Source organism: Lissotriton vulgaris, chromosome 5 (genome assembly GCF_964263255.1).
Source record: "Lissotriton vulgaris chromosome 5, aLisVul1.2, whole genome shotgun sequence".
Lineage (NCBI taxonomy): Eukaryota > Metazoa > Chordata > Amphibia > Caudata > Salamandridae > Lissotriton > Lissotriton vulgaris.
In genome coordinates, this window is record NC_141693.1 from 1270715947 (window position 1) to 1270743595 (window position 27649).

General features: G+C 44.3%; 1 protein-coding gene across 1 annotated transcript in view; it reads left to right on the plus strand.

The window, feature by feature from the left end:
* Positions 1 to 27649, plus strand: part of LOC147712441 (uncharacterized) — a 116218-nt gene that overhangs the window by 40185 nt on the left and 48384 nt on the right. The window contains exons 4-6 of the mRNA XM_086923115.1: positions 5170 to 5281; positions 17874 to 18011; positions 23365 to 23486. Of these exons, the coding sequence (XP_086779241.1) occupies positions 5170 to 5281; positions 17874 to 18011; positions 23365 to 23486 (372 nt within the window). The remainder of the gene's footprint in view (positions 1 to 5169; positions 5282 to 17873; positions 18012 to 23364; positions 23487 to 27649) is intronic.

Below are 27649 nucleotides of genomic sequence, written 5' to 3' on the forward strand. Positions count from 1 at the left end.
CACATCAAGGCACCAGTCGTGGACTTGGATTTTGGTCCCCAAGTCTGCCAGACTCCTGTCCAATGCATTGAACTGCCCATCTAGGGCCTTAAACTATCCCTCATCTCCTGAAGAATTGCCGCAGATAGTGCCGGGATTTCTTCTGTGGGCTCCGTACCCCTCGCGCCCTCCGCCATTCCAGAGCCTTTGTCAGTGGCCCTGTCTGCGATTTTCTCAAAAGACAGGGTCTTCTGTTTAGGATCTTTTCAGCCCATTCCGCGGGGCCGCAGCGCAGGTGAACCGTGGAGCGGTCCAGTATCGCTAGGTACTATGCATTTGTCGAATTGGGCTCTGGGGGAAAAACTAGCAAGGAGCAGGGAAGCGCCGCAACCCGAGCCGCTCTCACCGTGGTTGGTGGCAGCTCCCGGGCAGTGTGTGCAGGAGGGTGCTAGGCTCCAGGAGCAGACTAGCCAAGGGACTAAAATCGAAATCAGGCCCCTCATGGTAGCCTGGGCGTCTCCCCATATCACAGTGTTATCGCCTGAGGTCAACCGGTGGGAAGCCAGTTTTCAGGAGGGCCCGAATCCCAAGTTTATGTTTCTGCCCTTGCAAATGGTAGACCCGCTTCTAGCAGCCAGGCGGCACTCTAATCTGGTCTTAGTGTAGGGAGGATGTGTGCCCTTGCAGGAGATGCACAGGAGCCCAGCTTCAGTAGGTGGGGCAGGTGCAGCCAGAGGGTATGGCCCCAGTAGATGTATGCGACGTCACTGGTGCCTGAGTACCAGCAGCGGGCAACTGCAGTCCCCGAACTGCTCAGGGAGCCAGGGGCATCTCTGTGCCTGCCAGTTTGCAAGTGTCCTGGCTCCTAGGGGAAGAGTCTGTGTCGCATGGAGGTTGGTCGCGGCACTCGGTGGGCAGCTAGCGGTTCGGCGCCCCCCATCTCTCACGCCATGCTGCCGCTGGATGGGTGTCTCGCAGGCTCACCGCGGGCCCTGTCCCCCCCGAGGTCTCAGCGAGTGATGGGCATTCACCTGCAGGCCTGCCGCGATCAGGCACGATCACACTCCGTTCAAATATCGTGCCGTATCGGGCAGGGGGGATCTCCACTGCCGCTCCGCAATCCGCCTCCCCACCGCAGCAGTGGGCCTCAGCTCACCCCCTGCTCCTGATGTTCGGTTCCTCATCCCACGGCACCAATCAGCCTGAAGCGCTCAGGGTCCTACATGCTTCCTCTCCGCTCCTCAGTTTGCCCGCGTCATATCGCTGCGGTGGATGCACTCCTCGGCCCCAGAGTCAGCACGCTGTGCTCCGATCAGCTTCAGCTCTCCAGCGCTGTTGAGTATGAGGCATTTGAAGTATGCAGCTTCGGAGATAATGTCTACAAGCCGGTCCGGCAGACGGAGCTTCAGCAAAAAGCAGCCATCTTGGTCTCTTGCGTCTCCACGCCCCGACATTTATATGAATTATTAAATATAATATGTTGAAGGTGGCCGTGGGCTATAGTTCAGTCAGTGTTGCCACTTGCCGGTAGGCGGGCCACGGGACACACTGATTTGGGCTGGATTTTGGTTCTGCAGTGGTAGGGGATGTGCACAGATTTTTTTCAGATTGCCACGCCCCAGCATAACCACGAGTCCACGTCTTTCAAGTCAGCCCGACCCGACGATGACGTTGAGGGCAGGCATCGATCAGCCAGCACTGTGGTAGCAAGCAGCACCAGCCCTAATCAGAAATAAAAGGCAGTCTGCCGCCATAGGGGTCAGGACCCAGCCCTGTGGACAAGAGTGTTGCAAGAGAGCCCTGAATCAGGCTGGCTGCGGCCGTTTGAGTCTCACCGGGACAAGGAGGTTTGAAGGAGACCTGCGCAAGAGCGGTAGAGAGATTTAATCTAGAAGAAGGCTGGGCAGAGCCCTCGAAACAAGAGGAGTACACCGGGAGCAGCTGCAGTTGTAGGCGATAGCCCCTGGAGGACTGAGCGAGAGACCCTTGAGGCAGGAAGAGACCCTCAACCCGGGGGCTGGGAGAGAGGCAAGGACCTGGGCAGAGGGAGCCCAGGGACAAAAGAAGTGGAAGCAAACGCGGGAGGGCTGAGCCCTAATACCCTAAGGCTAGGACACCCTGACATCCCGCGGGCTCTTGATGCCCTGCTAACTCAGCATCCATAGGCTTTTGGTTGAAGTGCGTGTCCCTCCTGCACCACCTGGGCTGCAGGGACATGGCTACACCAGCCCCCATGCAATCAGACAACTTATTCATGTGGGCAGGGTATGAAGATGCAGAGATGTCCCTGCACTTGTTGCATGGCATACAGCAGCTCCAAAGGGGTTTTTACAGCAAACTCCTACAGGTAGCCTTTAAGCTGCCCCAAACATGCAATGTTGAATCCTAGGCACATATCCCACCACTCTTGACAATTTATGGAATAGTTAAACAATTCGCCTTCACCTCAGAAGTGACTGGCGTGCCATTCCTCTTGATACCCACCCCTAGTTCTTTCTATAAGTGCACCCAAACATCTCCCTTTCTCACCTGATTTTTTTTCCTGAAGGTCATGCACAATTGCCGGAATACCTCTTTGTGGCCTTCAGCATCTTCATTCCAGAACTGTATTCATACACATTTCTACCAATCACCGATAACAGCACTCCTTCCTACTAGCGCACTGGATCTACACTCAGCTCGGGTAACATAGTACCTCAGGCAGTCATGTTTACAGCGACCCTCTTCCCCACCCTACCCCCTCTACTCAGTACTGGCTACACACACGGTGCTCGCAGACTCCTTTCACTGTTAAATTGCCACTGACGGACAAACAATGCGCTCCAATGCACCACAGTTTTTGCCCCAAAGCTCTATTTTCTAATCTGGAAACTACACACAGACCTGCCGGTGCCCCCCACTTCTTGTCTGCTCTGCCACATCATCTTAGTGTCCAAGCTTAGACCCACCAATTTCCCAGAGGCCCTCAGTTTATTCCTTTACTAAATTCCACATACAGTGTTCTGGCTATTCGCCTTAACCATGAATTCCTGGGCCCTTATTTATGAGGCCTTGCGTCAGTTTAGCACTTTTTAAACCCCTGCGCCACATTATACCTGCGTCAGGTATAATGTATGCAGAGGGGGCGTTCCCCCGCAAAAAGCCACGTAATAGTGACGCAGTGAAATCTATGAGATTTCACTGCGTCACTTTTAGGATGCTGTTGCGTCAAAATCTTGAGCCTGCCTCACAGCAGGCGTAAGACTGACGCAAGCCCTTTCACATGGGGCTTTCCCCATGTGAAAGGACGCATTGCTGGAGTTGCGTCACTTTTGTGACACACTCCAGCAATGCGTCACTTTTGTGCTTACAGATATGTCAGATATACTGACGTATACTGACGTATTTATAAAAAGTGATGCATCGCTGCATGAAAACAGCGATGCGTCACTTTTCACTGCGCACTCCTTGCGACACCAATGATGCGTCATATTTAATGTATGACGCATCATGTCGCAAGGACTTACAGATATGTCAGTATTTCTGGCGTATCTGTAAGCGCAAAAGTGACGCATTGCTGGAGTGTGTCACAAAAGTGACGCAGCTCCAGCAATGCGTCCTTTCACATGGGGAAAGCCCTATGTGAAAAGGCTTGCGTCAGTCTTACGCCTGCTGTGAGGCAGGCGCAAGATTTTGACGCGGCAGCATCCTAAAAGTGACGCAGTGAAATCTCATAGATTTCCCTGCGTCACTATTACGAGGCTTTTTGCAGGGGAACGCCCCCTCTGCATACATTATACCCGACGCAGGTATAATGTGGCGCAGGGGTTTAAAAAGTGACGCATCTACCTAGATGCGTCACTTTTTAAATATGGCGCAACAAGGCGCATATTTTATGCCGCTGGTGCGTCACAAAAAGTGACTCACCGGCGGCGCAAAACTGACGCAAGGCCTCATAAATAAGGGCCATCGAGAGCAGCAATTTGCCGATCATTAACGCATTAGTTAGCTACTCATTTGTCTGGGTGGGGGAGGGACTGTCTGATGTGAAACTTTGGATGGGGAAGTAATGGTTACTGTACTCCGGAGACAGTCTGCTTAATGTTCCGGTACGTTTCAGTAGTGCTGTCGGTCCACAGTTGTTAGCATGTCCTTATTTCCTGTTTGTTGCACTTCACCCGATGCCTCTTAGTGTAATATTATATATTACTACAGCAGCCCCTCTACTTAATGCATGTATATGCTTCGGCATCACTACTCACTCCAGTGCACACAGGTTTATTTTTTGCAATAGTCATGTTACTGTTTTCACCCTTTCCCTGAATTATTACTAAAAGGTGTTTTTTCCTCGTGTTACATCTGACTTTTAGCGGTGCCAGTTGAGGATGTTGGTAGAGCTAATAGAGTAAGTGAGTAGAGCCAGTGGAGGAAATGGGTGGAGCCGGAGAAAAGTAGGTGTAGCCTCCAAAAAATATTTGAACACCTGCACTTCATATTTTACAAATTAGGAACTACATATCAGGCCAGTGACTCACTTGCCCTAGGGAAATTACAGCATCTTACTAATACACGCTTATCTATGTGTTTTCGAAGCCACACCCCCTTTGGTTTTAGTTAGAGCTTGCTTTATTACAATCGTCCTCTCTTCACAGCCCTCCTCAACAGCATGCTCCTGCCTCAGAGAAAGAATCTCCAAATAGTCCCAGCCAATTGCTAGGATCACAGGGTGGATGGAAGATGAAAGGTTATTTTATCTTAATCTGTGGAAACTCGATTATGTGCAACGATTTATATGTGTATCCATCGATTTGTGTGGCTCCAGTGCTGCCCAGTATGCATGTCACAGCTCACGTGGACCAAATGTCCCAGATATTGGTTTGAGCAAAGGAATAAAAACAGTAAAAATAAATGTTGACAATATAAATAGTCAGATACAACCAAGAGGTGAGATACAAAACAGGTCTCGAGATTCATTAAATGCTGTAACATTTCCTAAAGAGAAGCATCCCCGTGTTTTTTGAAGATCTGTGATGCCCTTCTTTACTCAGAGTCAGAGAATGGTCTTCACAAGCTCTCGGATCCAGGGTATTCCTTATTTTACAAGTACAATGCTAATATAATAGTTTTACCATACCTCGTTCTGAGCTTAAACTCAGTCTAGTAATGTTTGCTTCCGCTAACCATATCCCTCCTGTTTTTACCACGTTCTAGGTTTCTATCCAGTCGGTGACACTGCAGTGGACAACCATTCTCCTCCTCCAAACGCTGCCGTCATAGTGAAGGATGTTGGGAATGGGATGGTCACACCACCTTCCAGTTTCAGGTATTACCCCTTTTTTTCCTTCAGAATAGCAAAAATTAGACTGTACATGCAGTGATCTTTGGTTCCTAAAAAACATAGATGTTATCAAGTGTGCACCCGCACTTAAGTTGTGAAACCAGAAATAAGTGAGGTTCCAAAGCGCCATCAGCAGATGTTGCTTTACGAAAGCCAAGGTTGCTGAATACCAAGGCTGCTTATCTTGAACCTGCCACATGGCTCTTTCTTCCAACGCCATTCACTTAATGCCTCTAATCCCACATTTTCATCCCTTCTTTCTCCAATTGCCAGTTTTCTTATCTTTCTCTTTCTCCTCATTTCGTCATTTATTCTCTTTCCCCTCTCAAGCTCTTGCTCAAATTCTGATGATGACCATGACGCCCCGGTTTGAAAAAGTGTCCCAGCGTCCAACATCTGCAACCACCTGCATAAAGAGGCAAAGGCAAGCACGAAGAATGGTGACGTTTGTCTCTGCAGATCATTTTCTTCATGGAAACATGCCATCCTCCGTCTTTCAACAAGTGGTGTTAGAAATTGGGTTGTTGGTTAACTGGGGTGTAAGCCCTAACCAAGCAACAAACACAGTCCTAGTCAGGGTACATGTCAGCCAAACCCTAAATTAACCTGTGCTCCCCCTCTGGTAGCTTGGCACAGAGCAGTCAAGCTTAACTTAGAGGCTGTGTGTAAAGTATTTGTGCAAACCTTTAAACATTAAAACAGTAAAACCACCACACAAAATAATTCCGCACCAGGTTAGAAATAAAAGCTCAGATTTTATTTTGTTAAACAAAACAAGACCAAAATTACAATAATCCAATTAGTAGAACCGATTTATGCTGATTTTTAAAATTTATGGTGAAAAATAGCACCAAAAAGCACAAAGTGCTATTTGGGATATCTGGTTGCATCGGACTAGGACAAAGTCATATGTTCAGGCTGACTGCAATGCAGTCCGGACTGGCCACAGGGACCAAGTAAAGCCAGCAGAACATAGTATCCTAAATTCTGGTTGCGGAGCTTTGCATGGGTCTGCGTCGAAGATGCGTCGTGCAACTGAGGCGATGGTTCTGAAATGCAACATGGCTGCGGTGCGAAGTCCGGCTGCCTTGATGCCAAGGATCATGTTGAGAGGGCTTACGATGCAAAGTACGGTGTTGAGAATGCGAGACACAGCAGAGGTCATGCGTCAGTTCCAATGAGCGGTGAAGCTGCGATGCACGTTTTCAGCATCATCATCAAGGCTGCCGTCATGAGAGATGCAAGGAGCTTGCACTGATGAAAGTGTTGCGCAGCAGTAGTTCCAAAGGCAATGTGTGGGTTCCAAGATGCAGGTGGTGGCAGCGATGCAAAGTCTTTTGCGAAGGGTCAATCCATGCAGCATCAGCGATGCATCGGTTCTGCTCAGGGATGTGACACTCAGCTGAGGAGATGCATCAGTTCTACTTGGAGATGTGCAACTCAGCAGGGAAGATGCACAGTTCCACTGGCAGGCACCTTAAGCGCACTTCCAAGGGTCTTGGACTACTGGGGAGACACCACCTGGCAGGGTAGACTCACAGCTGGAAGAGTCCGGGTGCAGGTATTTGAAGCCTGTTATGTCCCTGAGGCTTCTGATAAGGAGGCCAGCCAACTAGCCTTTGGAGCTCTTCTGGGTTCTTGGATCAAAAGATGCAGGTCCAGTACTTCCCACCCGGGGAAGAGGGTAGCAGGCACCAGATCAGTACAGCAGAGCAGGAGTCCAGCAGAGTGCACTCCAGCAGAGTTGCAGTCTTTCCACAATACAACAACTTTTCTTCCTGGCAGAGTTTCCACAGGTCCAGACGTGTTCTGAAGTGGTGGTGTCTGAGTCCAGTACTTATAACAAGTGGAGCCCTTGAAATGGGGGAGGCTTTAAATACATGCCTTTGAAGTGCACAGAGGTCCTCCCTTCCAGCCCTGGCTTACGACAGGGGGTATGCAGCCCTTTGTGCGTGGACAGAACGCAGCTTATTCCAGTGCAAGTGAGGCTGTACCTGGATCCTACATCCCACCATGCCAGAGGTGGTCTATTGTGGCGCTCCCAATGTGTGTGGCTGTCTAGGAGGAATACACAAAGCCCAACTGCCAATTGCACCCAGTCATGTGAGCAGAGGCAGGCTACGGGCACCAAATGGGTAAATTGAGAAAATGCGAACTTTCTAGAAGTTATATAAACAAGGGTTAGGCCCTTCACTCGGCTAGAATGGACCGGTAACTACTAAAGAAACACAGGTTTCTAGCCGGCTATTTCGAACGCTGCCACTAATTTAAGCAGACTCTGACCAAGCTATCAAATACGATGGTCAACATCATTTATTCATGATTATTCTTAATTTTTTCATATTTTCATAAATATTTGAATGACAGAAAGAAAAACACTTCATAAATAATATGAAATCAAAGTAAATTATTAAGCCATAATCAATTTGCAATCAGTTATGCAGATTGTACCCGTCAATAGCAACAGACAGAAATAGAAAAGTTAGGATAAATGATGTTGACCATCTTATTAGTTAGCTTGGTCAGAGTTTGCTTAAATTAGTGGAAGCGTTCAAAATAGCCGGCTAGAAATTTTCTAGAAGTGGTCTTTTCAGAATTACAATTTAAATTTGACTTCACCGTAAGTTCCAATTTTGGATTGTGATTTCAGGTTCACAAGATGTGAATGATCTATCTTTTCCCAATTGGAAATCAAACTTGTAAAATGTGATAATGTTATCCTAATGTTATCATATGAGAGATTGGCCTTACAGTATTGGTAAATGAATCTGAGGGTTTTCACCTACCAGGATATGTAAAACGTAAAAGTACATGGCCTGCCTTTTAAATACAGTGCACTCTGCCCTATCAGTTGTGCAGGGCCTACTTTAGGGGTGACTTATATGTATAAGAAGGGAAGGTTTGGGCCTGGTCAAAGGTTTATTGTGCCTGGTAGAAGTGGAACTGGATAATGCACACACAGGCTCAGCAATGGCAGGCCCGAGACATGGTTCAAGTGCTATTTAAGTGGAGGGCATAAGCAGTGCTGTAGGCCCACATGTAGCATTTACTTTATAGTTCCTGGGCAAATGTAGTGCACTTTACTAGGGATTTATAAGCATGGCTTAATTTGAGCAGGTGGTTTCCAGTGTTTGCCACCAGTGCTTTTAACTGTCTGCCACATGGCGGCGCTTTCTAGCTAATTAAGAGAAAACCACAACAACAGCAAATTATTAATTCAATATACATTAAAAATTACAATTACCTGCCATCAAAGCCATTCCTATAGCTTTGGGGTCTGAATTGTTACACTTGTAGGAGTGTGATGGTTAGCAGTTGTGTTGGTACTATCATTGGCAGCATGGCAGGGGCAGTATGTGGCGCAAGCTGCAGGGTCCTCCAGGCTAGAGCCCTAGCACTTATGTTTTTTACAAATCAAGCACTGTTTATAAGTATATTAAATATGCCAATTTGGTATGGGCCAATAATACCATGTTTAGGTGAGAAAGCAAAAGCACTTGAGCACTGTTTATGAGTAGTAGAGTGCACAGAATCTTAATACCAGCAAAACCAAAGTCAGAAAAGTGGAGGGAGAAGGCAAAAAGTTTGAGGGAAGACCATCCAAAGGCGTTCAGGTCTAACGCAGGGCTAGCAAGGTCAATATGTTGCTAAGTAGACCTCAGTGAAACAAACAGCTTGGAATGTCAGTTTGCAAGCCAATGTTGTCTACTACTATGTAGTTTAAAAACAGAACAAATCAGCTTTATACCACTGGCATCAGTGGATAAGCAAATATTTTTGTATGTGGTTCTTGCCTTATTTTTAACATTATCTTCTTAATAATGGATTTCTTGCTCTATTTTATCAGTAACCACGATGCACACAAGACTCTGAGATCTGCCTGAATTGTTTAGTGTACAGTTTTATGGATCAGCCTAAAAATGCTGAAAGCCCACATTAATTTACTACGTCAAACTCAATATTGTTAGTTGCATTGTGAATTTACTCCAATACATCTAGAGGCCTATCTTTTATACTGGAATGCATGGCACATCACTATATGTCAGTTCTTCTATTGATCCTACCAATAGAACCTTGATGAGGTCTCTCGGTCACGGGGATAACATACATATCCATGTGTCCGCTAAGGTCAATTTGCACAGAAGTGCAATGGATCCTTCAGATTTCTTCTTGTGCAAGTGTTTGATAATTCGGATGTTTGTAAAACATTAGTGTCCAGGCGCAGCTACAAAGGAAGCTAATCTGAAGTGTTATATGTTAATGTAGCGTGCAAAGGAAACAAACTAGATTTGTTACATGACAATACGGTTGGACCAAAATCAACGTGTTCAGTTCATATACAATCTAGGATATTTTTTTAAAAGGGTAAAATGCTAAACAGTGCTTTGCTCTCCAGCATAATGCCAACCACTAAATATAAACTCAATATGAGCACAACATCGAAGTAACCCTGTTTGTGCTTTAGCAGTAAAAATAAATGTGTCCCAATTACACATTATTTGGAGCTACTGTACTAATAAATACACGTTCACACTTGTATTTGCAAAGTTCAAATTTGAGCTTATTACTACAGTACATCAACATTGACATATTGACAGGAGAAATCACGTTTTACCGCCGCACAGACTGCATGTAACAATTACTTTTCTTTCCTAGGTGCTTACACTCTGGAATGGTGATACATAGATTACAGTCTGTGAATGTTCCATGTATGCTGTATAATACAATCGTTTGGCTGTTATTTATTGAGGAAAACCTGCACCAGTTTCAATAGGTTGTATAGTCGCACACTGGATAGCACATTGCAAAATCCCAAACGTAAAAACACATGGTTAGAGTGAAAACTTGGATTCTTCTTAGTATAGGGGACGCGGTAATGAACATGCATCACTAGTGGTTTTGAACATTGATATGTTCATGTTGAAATGAAATCCAAAGAACTCCAAAGAACTCCATGATATGAAGTTGGTAAGAAGATGTATTATCATAAACAGGGGTTACCAACAACTTAACTACACAGTATCAACTCCTCACAAGACCCACAACATTCTAACCTGCGCTTCCTTGGGTTCTAGAAGTTCCATGGGGCAGGGAACTATGATACAAAGGTGGGGGGAAACAGCTTGTAAATACCAACTGCCAATTTACTGAATAAAGCTAAATAAAGTAGTAAATATATATATAAATACAGAAATTACACAAGACTTTAGTCTGCCCCTTCTCCACCGTCATTCTCCCTCTACACCCACTGGCACCAAGTAGACCAGTTTCTTTCCGCAGCCTTCCCTACTGACTAGGCATGGGCGGAAAATCCGTTCCGCTCGCGGATTTTGCGGATTTTCGGGAAATCCGCAATCCGCGAGATTTGCGAATTTCCTGAAAAATCCGCAAATCCGCGAGCAGCGGATTTTGCTCGCACTGCTCGCACTGTTCGCGTGAGTTCGCGCCCCGCGAATAAGTGCGAAATTGCAGAAATACGATTTTAGCAAAACTGAAAGTAACTACTTACCAGGTTCAAAAGTTCAGGCTCATCATTAGTAGCCATTTCCTGTAGTGCTTCCTGAGGGGCCCCTCCAGAGTTCAGTTGCCAGTTGCAACTATTATGTGACCCTGCTCTGAACCTCAGAATAGTTACACATATGCCACAAAGGTCCTGAATTACAGCTAAGGGAGACAAGCAGGAGCCAGGCTGGAAGTTAAAATCCATTAATCAGCCCCTAATTCATTATTGTCAGTTGGGGCAGGGCAGGTGTTGTAACTAATTTTGCAACAATGAAAGCACTTAGCAAGTGCAAAAGATCACTAATCAGGGCGCACTAAGGAAGCAGGTGCCAGCTAAAAAAATATTCTGTGACACATTAATCAGCCCCAAATTAATTCAGGTCACTTGAGGCAGGGAAGGTGTGCTTTGCTTTGCCAAAAATAATGTACACTGGACAACCAGAGGGTGTGGTGATGAAACAGAGGGTGGCATGGGTGGGCCAGAGGGTGGCATGAGTAGTCAGAGAGTGGCAGTGGTGACAGAGAGTGGCAGTGATGAAGAAGAGTGTCCCAAACAGGTTGGACACGTAGAAACAACAAGTTCGCAAAACTTGCGACCCGACAGGTAAGTTTGCAAATTGCGAAATTGTAAAAACCCTCGCGAACTGGCAGAAACACGGGCGAACACAAAAAAAAAAAAAAATCCGCAAATTCGCGGGAATTCGCGGATTTTGCGGATTGCGAGTTTGCAAATCCGCAAATTCGCGGATTGCCAATCCGCAAAATCCGCTCATGCTTGCTACTGACATGACTGTGCCTCTTGCACTGTCCTCAGTGACCAGAGTGTGCTTCCTGCATCCTCCAGACTGACAGAATCATTCTTCTGGGACATTGCCCAGAGCTGATGTGCGGATTTGTGTTTCCTGTACTCTCTGTATGAGCAGGTCTTGGCCTGATGCACTTTTCTCGAATGCAGACATGCACTTACTGCATCCCCCATAAATGGATAATGCACCCTGACCTCGATGGAGCTGCATTTTGCACCCCAAGGCAGAAGAGATAACTCATGTCAACGAGTATGTATGTGCTACATTTCTTTCCCCACTCAGTGTGAGCTGTTCACACGAGAGTGATGCTTTTAAATCCGATTTTTTTCTCCAGTTTTGCATATTATTATTTATTTTTTTGCACATGCTCGGTTGTGTAACCTTCCCTTGACACAAAGTATGGTTTGTTGTAATGCACCTGAACATCAACTGGTGCACAGTCAGACCCCCTCACCCCTGATGCTTAGGAAAACTCACATGATGCGCTGCACAAGAATCAAGCTGCATGGCAAAATAAATTGATAAAACACATCTAGGAAAATAAAATACTCTTAGGAAACAGGACTGGATATTCCATCTAACATGAAGTCAACGAGTAAAATGTAAATGGGACTGCATGGCTGACTTTCATTACTTTTAGAATTTTTGTACATACTGTTGAAAAAGTGTTTTACTTCCAACATTAAGGAGATAAATATACTTGTTATGTTATGTTATGTTATATTTATTTTTGTATAGCGCACGGCTACTCAAAAAGAGTGTCCCGGCGCTTTAAATAAAGAGACCTACCTATATAGCCAGGTTCTGAGCTGGGATGGGGCAGTGAGATAAATAACGGTGATGGATCAAGCCCTGATCTTTGGACTGGGTAAGAGTGGTCTGTTTAACTCAGACACTCTGTTCATCACCACCCCCTTTTCTAAATCGTTTTTGGCCACTATAGGTGTGGCAGGGTATACTCAGACATGAGTCCCTTTCTCACTGCTCCATCAGGATTCAAGCAAGCCGGGCCGAAGAAGGCTGAAATGCCAGAAACCGGTCCCCGGTAGCTTGTCTCCTTTCTGGTGAAGAATTGGCTTGGTAGTTTAGTCTGCCCTGTTCCCATGATGCACTGGGCCAGGGACAGACTGATTTGCATATAGCCAGGTTCTGAGCTGGGATGGGGCAGTGAGATAAATAACGGTGATGGATCAAGCCCTGATCTTTGGACTGGGTAAGAGTGGTCTGTTTAACTCAGACACTCTGTTCATCACCACCCCCTTTTCTAAATCGTTTTTGGCCACTATAGGTGTGGCAGGGTATACTCAGACATGAGTCCCTTTCTCACTGCTCCATCAGGATTCAAGCAAGCCGGGCCGAAGAAGGCTGAAATGCCAGAAACCAGTCCCCGGTAGCTTGTCTCCTTTCTGGTGAAGAATTGGCTTGGTAGTTTAGCCTGCCCTGTTCCCATGATGCACTGGGCCAGGGACAGACTGATTTGCATATAGCCAGGTTCTGATCTGGGATGGGGCAGTGAGATAAATAACGGTGATGGATCAAGCCCTGATCTTTGGACTGGGTAAGAGTGGTCTGTTTAACTCAGACACTCTGTTCATCACCACCCCCTTTTCTAAATCGTTTTTGGCCACTATAGGTGTGGCAGGGTATACTCAGACATGAGTCCCTTTCTCACTGCTCCATCAGGATTCAAGCAAGCCGGGCCGAAGAAGGCTGAAATGCCAGAAACCGGTCCCCGGTAGCTTTTCTCCTTTCTGGTGAAGAATTGGCTTGGTAGTTTAGTCTGCCCTGTTCCCATGATGCACTGGGCCAGGGACAGACTGATTTGCATATAGCCAGGTTCTGAGCTGGGATGGGGCAGTGAGATAAATAACGGTGATGGATCAAGCCCTGATCTTTGGACTGGGTAAGAGTGGTCTGTTTAACTCAGACACTCTGTTCATCACCACCCCCTTTTCTAAATCGTTTTTGGCCACTATAGGTGTGGCAGGGTATACTCAGACATGAGTCCCTTTCTCACTGCTCCATCAGGATTCAAGCAAGCCGGGCCGAAGAAGGCTGAAATGCCAGAAACCAGTCCCCGGTAGCTTGTCTCCTTTCTGGTGAAGAATTGGCTTGGTAGTTTAGCCTGCCCTGTTCCCATGATGCACTGGGCCAGGGACAGACTGATTTGCATATAGCCAGGTTCTGATCTGGGATGGGGCAGTGAGATAAATAACGGTGATGGATCAAGCCCTGATCTTTGGACTGGGTAAGAGTGGTCTGTTTAACTCAGACACTCTGTTCATCACCACCCCCTTTTCTAAATCGTTTTTGGCCACTATAGGTGTGGCAGGGTATACTCAGACATGAGTCCCTTTCTCACTGCTCCATCAGGATTCAAGCAAGCCGGGCCGAAGAAGGCTGAAATGCCAGAAACCGGTCCCCGGTAGCTTGTCTCCTTTCTGGTGAAGAATTGGCTTGGTAGTTTAGTCTGCCCTGTTCCCATGATGCACTGGGCCAGGGACAGACTGATTTGCATATAGCCAGGTTCTGAGCTGGGATGGGGCAGTGAGATAAATAATGGTGATGGATCAAGCCCTGATCTTTGGACTGGGTAAGAGTGGTCTGTTTAACTCAGACACTCTTTTCATCACCACCCCCTTTTCTAAATCGTTTTTGGCCACTATAGGTGTGGCAGGGTATACTCAGACATGAGTCCCTTTCTCACTGCTCCATCAGGATTCAAGCAAGCCGGGCCGAAGAAGGCTGAAATACCAGAAACCGGTCCCCGGTAGCTTGTCTCCTTTCTGGTGAAGAATTGGCTTGGTAGTTTAGTCTGCCCTGTTCCCATGATGCACTGGGCCAGGGACAGACTGATTTGCATATAGCCAGGTTCTGAGCTGCGATGGGGCAGTGAGATAAATAACGTTGATGGATCAAGCCCTGATCTTTGGACTGGGTAAGAGTGGTCTGTTTAACTCAGACACTCTGTTCATCACCACCCCCTTTTCTAAATCGTTTTTGGCCACTATAGGTGTGGCAGGGTATACTCAGACATGAGTCCCTTTCTCACTGCTCCATCAGGATTCAAGCAAGCCGGGCCGAAGAAGGCTGAAATGCCAGAAACCAGTCCCCGGTAGCTTGTCTCCTTTCTGGTGAAGAATTGGCTTGGTAGTTTAGTCTGCCCTGTTCCCATGATGCACTGGGCCAGGGACAGACTGATTTGCATATAGCCAGGTTCTGAGCTGGGATGGGGCAGTGAGATAAATAACGGTGATGGATCAAGCCCTGATCTTTGGACTGGGTAAGAGTGGTCTCTTTAACTCAGACACTCTGTTCATCACCACCCCCTTTTCTAAATCGTTTTGGCCACTATAGGTGTGGCAGGGTATACTCAGACATGAGTCCCTTTCTCACTGCTCCATCAGGATTCAAGCAAGCCGGGCCGAAGAAGGCTGAAATGCCAGAAACCGGTCCCCGGTAGCTTGTCTCCTTTCTGGTGAAGAATTGGCTTGGTAGTTTAGTCTGCCCTGTTCCCATGATGCACTGGGCCAGGGACAGACTGATTTGCATATAGCCAGGTTCTGAGCTGGGATGAGGCAGTGAGATAAATAACGGTGATGGATCAAGCCCTGATCTTTGGACTGGGTAAGAGTGGTCTGTTTAACTCAGACACTCTGTTCATCACCACCCCCTTTTCTAAATCGTTAAATAAAGAGACCTACAGCACAATAACACAACACAGTAAAAAAGAGGGAGGGTTGCAGAAAGAGAAAACAAAGAGAACAGTGGGACAGCCTACTTGGAGGGGCTTTACTGTTTTTAACTGGTACTACTGTCCCACATAAACCTTTGGCGTCAGCCTTTACACCCCTATGGGCTGCTTGAAACTCAAGAAGCTGGTGTGATGCTCCTAATTGTCCAATTAACGTTAGTAGCACCTAGGGCACAGGTGCAACAGAACTGCTTATTCCACCTCGCCTCCTACCCCCCTCACCTCCTCAAACATAGAGTCGCTCCAGGCATCTCCAGAGGATGCACAACCAGGACGGTCCATTGTCATTCTGTGCATGAGAGTGGCCAGTGCAGGCTGACAGCTTTCTAATGCTATGGCCGCTTTGGTTTTTATGAGGTGTTCCTGGCAGGTGGTTTTACAGACGAGGCACTGAGAGTAAACACACTCCGACTAACAGCTGGGCCTCATCTACTGGCCCAATGCCAGACCCCCCCATTCCGACATTGTTTCCAAGGCCCATAAATCCCAGATATGTGCTACTGAACAATACAGAACATGTTGCCCCCGCTCCGCCACTCACAGACATCCCATTGCACTACTTTAGTGCACTGTTGCCTCTCACCTGTGCCACCATGACTTGCCATCCTGCAGTGCCAGGATGGTCCAGAGAGTCTTTAACCAGGTTGTTGGGAAGTGGGTCACTCAAACTGCAGGTAGTAGTGCTGTAGACTGGCTGTGTCTGTGCTGCTGAGAGAGTTGGCTTGCCTCGTTGATGCACTGACACTCACGGCCACCACGCTAAGCTGCTCTCTCTGATTGTGTCAGTTTGATGACCTTGGTCTGCTCGGGACCTCATTCAGGAGTAATGGTGTACTGCTATGGGCAGGAGGCTGGCACTTCCATGTGTCCACGTGCCGATTTCTGGGGCAGGATTGGTAGAGGGCTGCTTTTACAATTCTGACTCAGCCGGACCGGGATTGTTAAATACTTGAAGCGCCGAGAAATCCATAGGGGGGAGTCACACGCTATAATATTACATTTAATTTACATTAATTAACATCACAGCGAGGGCAGGCTGGGCCCGGTACCAATTTCTGGTGGCCACAGGCACCTGGGGGCAGAGGGTGTTAGGGAAGCCTGCAGGACTTGAGACACTGCAGGCTGAGTCTGGCCTGACTAAAGCCCTGGAACAATAACATCCTGTAGCCTAACCCGGTGGAACTCCTCACTGTGAGTGTGGATTATCCACATGGCTACCAAGGTTTCAGATTGTTATGTGTAACATCTTCATAACTTCAGTGTAATTATGAGTGACATTTCCGCGACTATGAGTGACACTTTCTCGCAAGCAAAATCAAGCAATGAAGACAAGGGAAACATAGACATATCAAGAATTACACCCTCACGCTCATCTAAAAATAAATTAATTCAGTAACACAACTTTACAGACTGCAGACAGACTCGTGACTGCAGATCTTAAATAGCATGCCTCAGGTCTCTTCTCTCAGACTCTGCCTACATGAGGAGGGATGTTTGTGTGTAGCAAGCTTCAGTATGCATACAGCACGCCCAGGCCTCAAACTCTTCTAGCACGCCTCCGATTTGGCATAATTATCCCATGGCTCAGACTCTGCAAGCGCAAGACTAACCCTGGGCGGAGTACGCATAGTGGCACTCCGCAGAGTTCCAGAGTTGAAAAAAAACTCAGTGAAACTTCCCTCCGCCCTCCAAATAAAAATAGAAAATGCTCAGATAAATATTCTCTATTTTTCTAAACTTGTGTGAAGTCTTTTTGTGGTGTTTTCATTGTGTTACTGTGTGTGTGTTGACAAATTCATTATACATTGCCTCTTAAGTTAAGCCTGCCTGCTCTGTGCCAAGCTACCAGAGGGTGAGCACAGGATAAGTTAAAGTGTGTATCTGACTTACCCTGAGTATAGTGGTGGACCCTACTTGTAAAGCATGAATAGCTCTGCACACTGGAGACATTGCATATTGGAGAATAAGTCTGATGACTGGCTACCATAGGCTGGAAGCCTTTTCTACTGGTTGTGCTTTTGGCAGTAGGGACTGTCACAGGGTACTGGAAAGTGTGGTGTGTTGTGGAGCTTGTGGTAGTGTATTGAATACCAGGGTCTGGATAGAAAATGCTGTGATCTGTGTCACACTGACATTGAGGCTTAAATTTGTATGGCTGGAACCGGTGAATACTGCTGACATGTGCCATTGTTGCTCCCTGTACAGAACTGTTAATCCTTTTTTGCTGCCCTGGCTATGTCCTCACGGTTAGCTGTTGCCTGAGGCTTGTTTGCTTGTTTCCTTGTGTTAATGTGACAAAATGCAATAAAGATATTTACAACAAAATCATGAAGCCCCTGCCACTGAGCAGTCTCTATTTGAATTGTGTAAAATTTCCTTTAACCAAATTGATAAAATCTTGGAACTGAAATTCTATATCACAAACTCGTGTCTTATCTTTAAGATCCACTTCTAAGCACACCACTAAAAAAAGTTTGCAATTTATAATTCACGTTATTGCTTTTGCTTTTTTCAGAGTTATATGGAAAGATACAGGGAGTGGAGCAGCTAAAGATGTCACCATTTATCAGATGATACCACCCTCTGGATACGTCTGCTTGGGGAATGTAGCCGTTGGCAACTACAACCAACTGCCTAACGCCAATGCCTACAGGTAAGTCGATGTGAAGGGTGAAACCAATGTGCTGGCCTCCAGAATTCAGACTTGATGTGGGGCAAGAGCACAATGGATAATGGAAACCGAGCAACTCAGGTAAATCGCTCATCTTGTAAAATGGTGGAACTGAGATTCAAATTAGAGTGTGTGAGAGGGTGGTTTATGAGAGTAAATGGTGCCCGCACAAATGGACAAAGATCTGGGGGAGATGGAACGAGAGTAGAGAGATGCTCTGTCTGCCGGTTAGGAAAACCTGCCTATCCGAAGATACATCAGAGAGAACATACTAATACTGTGTTGAGTTCTTGCGATTGGGGGAGGGGTTTGTTAAAGTAAGAAGTTACATTTGTTTGTATATCACAAGTCGAAAAGTGAATGTCCTGAAATGTATTCAACATGTCTTTTATAAGCTTATGCCGATGATTACTAGCGATTCATTCTTCAGTCTTTAAGCATTTTTTCTCCCAGCAGCGGTTTCCTCACGAGGGTGGGGAGCATCGCTCCCCTCCCACTGCAGCAGTACTAATCTTGAAAAATAAAATGGCAATGAAATGATTTCATTGCCATTGTTTTTCACATTAACGTGCAGCAGCCGCCAACCTTCATCTAGCCAGGAGAAATGGGGGCTTGTCCTCCTCTAAAAACAAATATTCACTTACCTTGCTTGTGAGTTGCTGCATGACATCTTTGACGTCTGCCTCGCTCCTATCCGTGTTCTTCTTCTCTTTCTCCAGTCTCCAGCGCAATCTCCAACCAACTCCCCTAACCAATCCTGGTGCTGCTCTCTTGCTGGTAACCAGCATGAAAGAAGCGTCAGGTTTGAAGGAAGCGGCCTCTCTCAGCGCTGTCAATTGCATTGGAGGCCTGTTCTTTCTCTAACCCAGCTGTCTATGACAACTGGTCTACAAAGGTTTAAAATGCACATGTCTGGTTGGCCGTCGCAAGACAGCTGGCCAGAGAGACATGCGCACTTGAAAACTAAGTGCACAGCCCAGTAATCCTCCCTGCTGCAGTAATGGCCCCCAAAAACCTGAAACTCAGTTCGGACTCAGATTGGTGAAAAATAAATTGGTAATAAATTAACATTTGTATCATTTTATTTCTCCTCTCTTGAGTTTTTCTGGGGGCATTTTTGGTAGTAGGGCTACACTCCTCCAGTCTAATGGAGGAGCCGCTCCTGACAAAACCCAGGTGGAGAGCCAGAAACTCCAGCGTTCCACATGTTAACCAGAATGCAGACAAGAATTAGTGTGTGCTCGTTATCATTAGAAGGCGCTGGGAGCAGAGCATCTGAACTTGGGTGCATCAGAGGCAGTGCGTGTAGTTGTACTCATAGGAAGATGCTTGTGGCAAGGTAGGCGAGCACTAAAGCATGAGTGTAACTCATGAAGCAAATACGTTTTGATGCACAAGATCGCCCTCACGATCACCAGTGCGCAACTGTAAACTTTTTCCTTTTTGTTATTTTTTTTCTTTATATCTCCCCCAAAAATAATCCATGGGAAAGAAGAAGAATATCAGAGTCAACATATAATTACTCCTCTTTGTGATGAGAGTAAATCCCAGGCAACCAGAAAATATTCACTCAACCCCATAGAGTATATTCCAAAGTAATAGGAAATACAAGGAAAAATGAACCACTCCACAATAGAGAAGATTGTGATGGAAGGCACAGCCCACCTTTCTTCTAGAAGTTAACCATATAGCCCAAAGTGTACAACAATTAGTATGCAAAATAAAACACTTCTGAAGTTGAAGTCCAAAAGTACTAAAGAGTTCTGCCTTCATTGCCAATTTGTGGTGTGTTAATCCAGGAATAAGGGATCAAGTCTTCCTTGAAGTTGTGATAGAAAGTGGGTTTTCTTCAAAGGAATAGAATTCTGCCTCCAACAACCAATGTTTTCCTCGTCAGCTTCAACCGTCAATACCATAAAACATGGAACCCAGAACATGAGCCACAGGCATAGAACCTGGAGCATGAGCCATGGCCAGACACCACAAGATATTTGTAGGTATCACTGGTATATCCTCCCAAAAACCACATCCGTCACATAGATACCATGGCACACACACAAGATGTACCTGAATCACTTATATAATGAGAGGATAAGAAGTAAAGGGAGTCGTTCCCCCTACCAAATGCTCTATGCTGGAAGTCTTTCCTCAACAAGGAAGGTGGTCTTCACCCATCAAAGTTGCATGTTTTACCCTAAGGCCCTGCCTCACTGTAGTTTCAAAGAGGTCACCAAGGAGAGGTCTATCATAGAGTTCTTCAAGGGGGTTCTAGAGATTAAACGCTATTGCTAGTAGTGTGCTGATTGAGACCTATGCAGATTAAAAATGTGTGAGGGAGCCCTTTATTCATTAGCCTCCCTAAAGCATAAATGATAATAGTGTACTGAAGTGCCTGTACAATACAAACCTAGGGGTCTATTACCAAGATTTTATGCCGTGTCTATGCAAAATCATTTTTAGCTAGTTACCTTCCAGGGCTAAACTTGTTCAGTGCTGGAAAATCACTTGAAAGTAACACAAAGCAGTGCATGGTGCTTCTTTACATTACATAGAGCCAAGGGGGGTACCATGGGTGGTGCACGGGCATTCACAAAAAAGCAGACAGGGTTTAGCGTCAGAAAATAGCACAAATTTCTTGTAGGGTCTAAGAAAGAGAAATACTTTATTTCTCCTTCTTTTTCCGACTGTACATGTGCTGCACTGTACAGCACCAATATAAAGTGGGAAACAGTTTAAAGTTAGTCTGAGCATAGTATTTGGAAATGGAAGGCTATCCTTCCAGTCAAAACCTATGCTAGACTCACAGAGACACCCTTGCACTATGGTGCAAAGGTGTGTGTGACGCAAGGCAGCTAATTTTAGCATTGTCACTCAGTAGAGGGGAGGAGCGTGCTATATTTCTGTAAATATGGCTCTCTCCTGCCCTCTCCTTCTCACGCAACGTAGCGCAGCTTTTTTGCCTGCTTCAGTACATGCATGGCAATTTGGTAACTAGATCTCCTTTTGTCCATAGTAGATGTGTTTCTGCCCTATTGCTCCTTGCCTTATCTAGGCCTGAAGCTTTCATCAGGATTGGTCCTACCCTCTGTCTATCCTAACCACCTTACTCAATGATGTGTTGTTTCTCTAATTTAGTATGTGGTTGAGGAAGGAAAAGAAAAGACATAAATAAACAACTGTACCTGTAGTAAAATACTTCAGCATCTGGGTTTGTGTCAGATCATGGATTCTTGAATCGCCACCAAGCATAAACTCGCGTTCAAGTGTGCTGTCCGTCAGGCTTGCACCACCCTTATGGCACCAGTCTTCTACATCTTAAGAGAACAAATGGGATTTATATCGGTATTTTACAAGTGCACGCAGATACTACAGTATCTGTGTATTGCCTAAACTTTACATTTCAGTGAAAATCATCTTGATTGAACTGATGATCTTTATGCTGAAAGATTAATACAAATATATAGCAAGAATATATCTTGATATACTAATGCTAATTTAATCAGAAATGCTAGGTGAGACATATGAACCACTTAAAATCAAAATGAAAAAATGCACCCTTTGATACAACTCTATTGAAGTTAGGCTGATGGATCTCTTTCTGGATTTTTATCATAATTAATCGCCATTAACTCTCATGTTGTATTCCTAAAACTAAATATGGAATAAAGATTGCACTCACTTGCGGTGTAAAATATGCAGTTCAAACTAGAATATTTTGGAAACGCACAGGTTTTATTTCGGAGACTTCAACAAACTATACTGTCAATTCTCCTTGGCATCACATATCTGAGTTTCAAATAACTAAGTGTTCAGAATACAAGTATTCAGAAGGAGGAGCTGAAACAATGTAGTGTTGCATACTTTTAAATATTATTCTGTAATCTTCAAAGTTTGAACGGAGACCAACTTTTTCAATGTTTCTTAGATTTAGGACCTGATTTAAAAAATGTTGGCGGAGAGTGAACTCTGTAATAACAGCAACAAAGTTCACCCTCCCTAACCATTAATGTCTTCCTGCCCAATTTAGAATTGGTAAGAACATAGGTTTGTTGACCACGCAGAATACCTCTGCCTTTGGCATGGTCAAACTCCTCTGATGGCCCGACGGAATAAGGGCCATCAGAGATTTGGCTGTATGATTGCACAAAAAGCTGGGAAAGGGCATTACAAAATGCTCAATGCCCCCTTCACCTTGGGAGAAAACTCCCATGCCGAGGTGGGCATTGTTTTTAATTTTCAAAGAGAAAATCCCCTTTTGTTTAAGAAAAAGAAAAACATTGTTAGTTTGCCATACGGATGTGTAATGTTGAAGGAGCAGTCCCTCAAATTAACAATGCATTATAGGAACTGCCATGACAGTGGTTTCCACCAATGCTAAAAATGTCCGCTGGGCCAGCTGACATTTGTAAATTTGGTGGGTGGCAACTCCGTCAAGGCGATGGAGTAATTTACTCTATCGCCTTGGTGGAAAAACTGGCCAAATGCCAATAATTAAATTGGATCCTATGTATGAAATCACAGATTTATGATTAAAGAGTGCCTCAAGTTTGCCAGGAAGTAACTGCACTTTCACTTGACATCTAGCCAGAACTTCATTATTTTGGGACCCACCTCTAGGGCGAAGGATGCTAAATACTTGGCTATGCCAAGAGTAAGGGAGTGTAGTTCATGGCGTTTTTAGCTTTTCATTTTTTTTGGGATGAGTTTGGCTTTGTCTTTTTATGTTTACTCCTTTGCGGGCTTTGGATTTTTGCACCTTTGAACTTCCAAGACAGTAGATATTTCCTGCTTAATATCCAAGAGATTCTGATTCAATATGGGCATGAGTGTTGGCTAGGACCATGCAAAGAGGAGGCAGCTACTGAAAGGAGCATGTCTAACTGCCATCACTGCCATATACAATAGGTACCTATAGCCCCCAAATCTCCTTCTCTGGCTCCGCAAGTATAAGGTTAACATTGCAGTAAAATTGAGATCTGTCAGCCCGCCTCATTCAAAACGAACTCAGCTATCAATGAAGAAGGCAATGGTCTGGTGAGGTGTGCTTATATTGTTTTATTGAATTATAAGCTTGCAAAAATGAATGCTTTGATGATGCACCTGATTTGTGCAATGGTTGCTGGTTGGGATGCATAGTTCTGTCGGTAAAACATTCCTTTACTGGGTTGAATTACCCTGTTTGTCCACTATTGTCTGTGAATTTAGATTATTATTTAATCTCTCTTTTCTCCGGATATGTTTATTGGTTGAAATAATTTTTGGGGTCCTATGAATGTGAGAAATCAATTTTGAAAAACCATGCAGAATTGTAACTCCAACTTTCAATGTTTCATAGGTGTATCCGGTCAGATCTGGTTCAAACTGGTTTCCTTTTTCCTATCTGGAATGACAGAGGATCAGGCGCTGCTGCAAATGTTGGTCTTTGGAGAATAGAGAATGATCCTGTCCAGCCTGGAGGTATTCATTTTTGTTTAAATAGAAATTAACTAATCTAAAATTTTGTATAACACATGATTTTTGCACAAGGAGATATTGGGGCCGGAATTTACCCATTCTGCCCAGTATCTTTCTACAAACTCTGGGCATAATGACTTGTTCAGCCTAAAAGGTGGAACAACATGTGGTCCCAGTATAACTGGTTCAATATCCACAGACATATCCCTATTTCTGGCCAATTAAAGGCTCTTTTACAATCCCATTTACCACCTACTTTAAGCAGGTAGCAAATGGGAAGCGGGGCCATGTGGATCACAATGTGGCGATGTTGTCAGATGGCAGTGATTGCTCCTGCGAAGCTGGAGGAACGTTTCACATTTGGTTTACCCCTTAGTGTTGGTTGTGGGCCTGTGAAGAAGCAGGTGGGCACCAAAATGTGTTTTTCGAATCTGGTTTATTTAGTAAGATGCACAAACCCACATCCGTAGCATCCTCATCCGGTGACTTCCAGCACCAGCTGCCTGACAGAAGCCTTTGGAATCACAGGGTGAATGGATGACCGTGGGCCAAGAGATTAAGCATAAACAATTCAATACATGTTAAGTAATAACAATTCTATTGCCTGCTTGTAAGTTGACAATTACGACAGGAAATGAACGTAGGACTAATATACTTACGTAGCCATAATTACATTTACTCCGGCTTAATAATGAACAAAAACTAGGTACACATCAACATACCTAGTGAAGAACAAAGTCTTTATATTTAACAGGCATTAAAACTTTGATAGAACTTCTGGTTTTAGAGTTTATCTCATTTTGCATTGCATGCTCAAGACCTGGTACGCATTCCACAAGAATCCCTTGTGACTCATTAGAATGTATCGTTTTCAAAGCTGTGTGGGAGTTAGAGGTACAAGAAAACGAGGTCTCTTTCCTAAGCATACCTGATCTAGCACTCCTCTCAACAAGAGGAGGCCTTGATACATCACTGGTTGAGTTTGCTATAAAGTAATGTGAGTTATCAAGTAATTCATTATCTTGTACATTTTTGTATTGCATAATTCTTTGGGAAGAAGTTCCTTTTTTTATTACTTTAAGTGGGCTTTTGATCATTACCTAGTCTTCAATATTAAAGTCCTGGGGGCAAGGTGATATCGCCGCTTTAGCAGGACTTTATTCCGCTAAAGCGGCGATATTTTTATCGCCCTATTAGCAAGCTGTCGCTAACAGCAGTTAGTGACAGCTTATAGGCAATAGCTACAGGTTTGGGGCCTGCTGTGTATGTCAGCGATATTTGTCGCTAATGACATTTAAAGTGGGCATACCCAACCTGTTAGCGACTGAAAGCAGTCGCTAACACAGCTATCGCCTATTAGCAAGGCAGGCGAAGCGCTTAAAAAATTTGCGCTAAGTGCGAATATCAACAGAACCTAACGCCTGCTCAGACCATGACTTAACCTGTATATTCAATGGGAAGTGGATATTCAGGTTAGGTCCCCATTAGCGATAATGCCTGAATATCGCTGGATTTCCAGCGATATTTATGCATTGAGCCGCTATTTCCGGATATTTAGAGATAAACATTGCTAATAGGACGTTATCTCTGCGATAATATCCGGCGATAGGCGGCGATAAAAAAAAATGCGCTAATCGCATTTTGCGATAATTATCGCTTTTTGTTGCTAATATGCCCCCTGATAACTAAAATCATGTGTGTTATCAAAATACCTCTTCTTTAGAGACTGTTGATGTAATGTAGTGGCTACCAATCTCGTTTTATCTTCACAGGCACAACAATCAGTCCTAGAATATAATACCTTAAGCCAACCAGGAAATATATTGGACCCTGGGTCTTTTTTTCATAACAGGGTAAATAGAGAAATTCCTGTGGTTCTATAAGGTGGGATAAGGTAAGAATAGTTTTAGTTTCAAAATCACTTCTACTGGAGTTTTTGTAGACAAGGCCGTCTGAATCCCTTCTTTCAAGAACTTGTTTATCCTTTCTACAAGAGCATTGGAAAATGTCATAAAAAAGTGGTATTCTTAGATGTTTTCTGTGATGAGACAAAATCAAATCTTTCATTTGTGCAGACATGAAGTGTGTGCCATTGTTTGGTTTTGCCCTCAAATTAAAAATGTTACTTAACATTTTTCTGACCACCGTTGTAGAGGGTGCCGAAGTAAACTTAAAATTAACATATTTAGAATAGTAATCACCTAGTACAATGTGTTATTTTCTGTCAACTGGTGATAATTCAAAAGATCCTACGAAATCTAAAGTCACCTTACACCAAGCACCAACTGGTATTTGTCCAACATGCAAAGTAGTCTGACTTGTCTTCCTATGTTTGTCGGAGGAAAGACAAGTGCTGCAGTTGTTCATCCATTTAGATACCTGACTGTCTATTAAAGGCCACAAAAATGTTATTTTAATTTTTTATAAGTTCCAGCCACTCCTAAATGAACTTCAGGAGAAGCTTTGATAAGCTTGTTGCGAAGAGATACTGGGGTATGAAAACATCAGCACGCATCACAATGCCTTCAACAATGGACAGCTCATTGGCCACCAGGTCATATTATTGAGAGAGGCATGGGTAAAGATCTATCCTTGAGCCAACCCTTTCTTACTAAATTCATGGCTGCCAGCAACACCTCATCTTTCTCCATGGCAGCTAACCATTCTCTATATTGCACAACACCAAATGATTCTATCATATCTTCCGTCATGGTTACCACACACTCCACATCATCAAATGCTTCATCCTGAGATTGTGTTTAAATAGGCAACCTTGATTGGCAATCCGCTCTGATATTCCGTCCTCTTGAAATGCACTTAATGGTAATGTTAAATTCCTGCAATCTGGATAAAGGTCTGACTAGCCTTGCTGAGGCCTTGCCAGTTTCATTACTATTGAGTAGATGTAAAAGAGGTTTATGATTGGTAAAGCTCTCAAAATTGATCCCCCATAGGAAGGTCTTATATTTTTCTACAACCCAGGAATAGGAAGGGCTTCCCTTTCTATCATGCTGTAGTCATTTTATTTCATTTATAATCTTTATTTCGGCACAATAGAGCCATAAAAGATGCATACAAACAATCATTACATAGTACAGAGTCTGCATAGAAGAATAAATGATTTTAGAGATAGCATGGATACAGTTAGGAAATCAGTACAATAAAATCTTTATAAATTAGTAAAACAGGCATCAATTTTATAAAAAGTGCATAGAAACATTGCTTAAGTTATTCTCACCAGTTTCAAAATTGCTAATAGCTGTAACATTTGTGAATATATATAGGCAGGTTAATGAGCACAAAATAGCAGCAGCATTAAGTCAACTCTTTTTTGTAGTTGAACTTAATGACCTATAAGTTGGGCCTGAAGCTATAAATGGAACTGTGATGCCCAACTTATTGCGTACAAAGCTTATTGCAAATAAAACTCTACTAACACCAAAAACAATCAACTGCCTAGTTTCAGTATTAATAATCCTGTTCACTTCCTTGTATGAGCACACTCCTAGGGTAAGGCAGAGAGGCTTGATCCATCTTTTTCTAGCCGCCTCATAAGCTGGGCAAAAAAAGAGGATGTGCGACTCATCTTCTTTTGTATTACTTTGGCACAAAGTACATAGCTCACTAGTCTTTGTTTTACAAGTGCTTGTCCACCTGGCTATGGTCTTGTTAGTTTTCAACATTCCATACCTGAATTTCATATATAAGGTTTTGGCCAGGGGTGGTTGAACCTCGTCATAAAATTGTTCAAAAACAAGGAATATCCTTAAAAACAAGAAAATTACATATCAAGGTTCCACCTACTTGGTCATTTGACAAGCTATGAACCATATATACCCAAAAGGTCGTTTTCAGCAGTTTTTTCGAGTTTTGCGTCAGGCTGAAAGGATCTTCCCAAAACTGTGGCAACCCAATTCTATTTAACCATGTGCGCACGTGTTTTAACCAGATATTTGAATTATTCTAATCTAGTCTCATTGTTTCTTGGAGTCCATTTCTGTAATCTACTAGCTCTGGTGTACACCAGAGTCTCACCCATAGTGATAATGGTCTCAAGATGGCATAGTGATCTGTGCGCTTCATGTTTAAATCTAGCATTAAGGGTATTAATGGTGTACTTTTTGGCAACTTCAAGAGAGTCCTATAAAATTTGTTTTCACTATTCA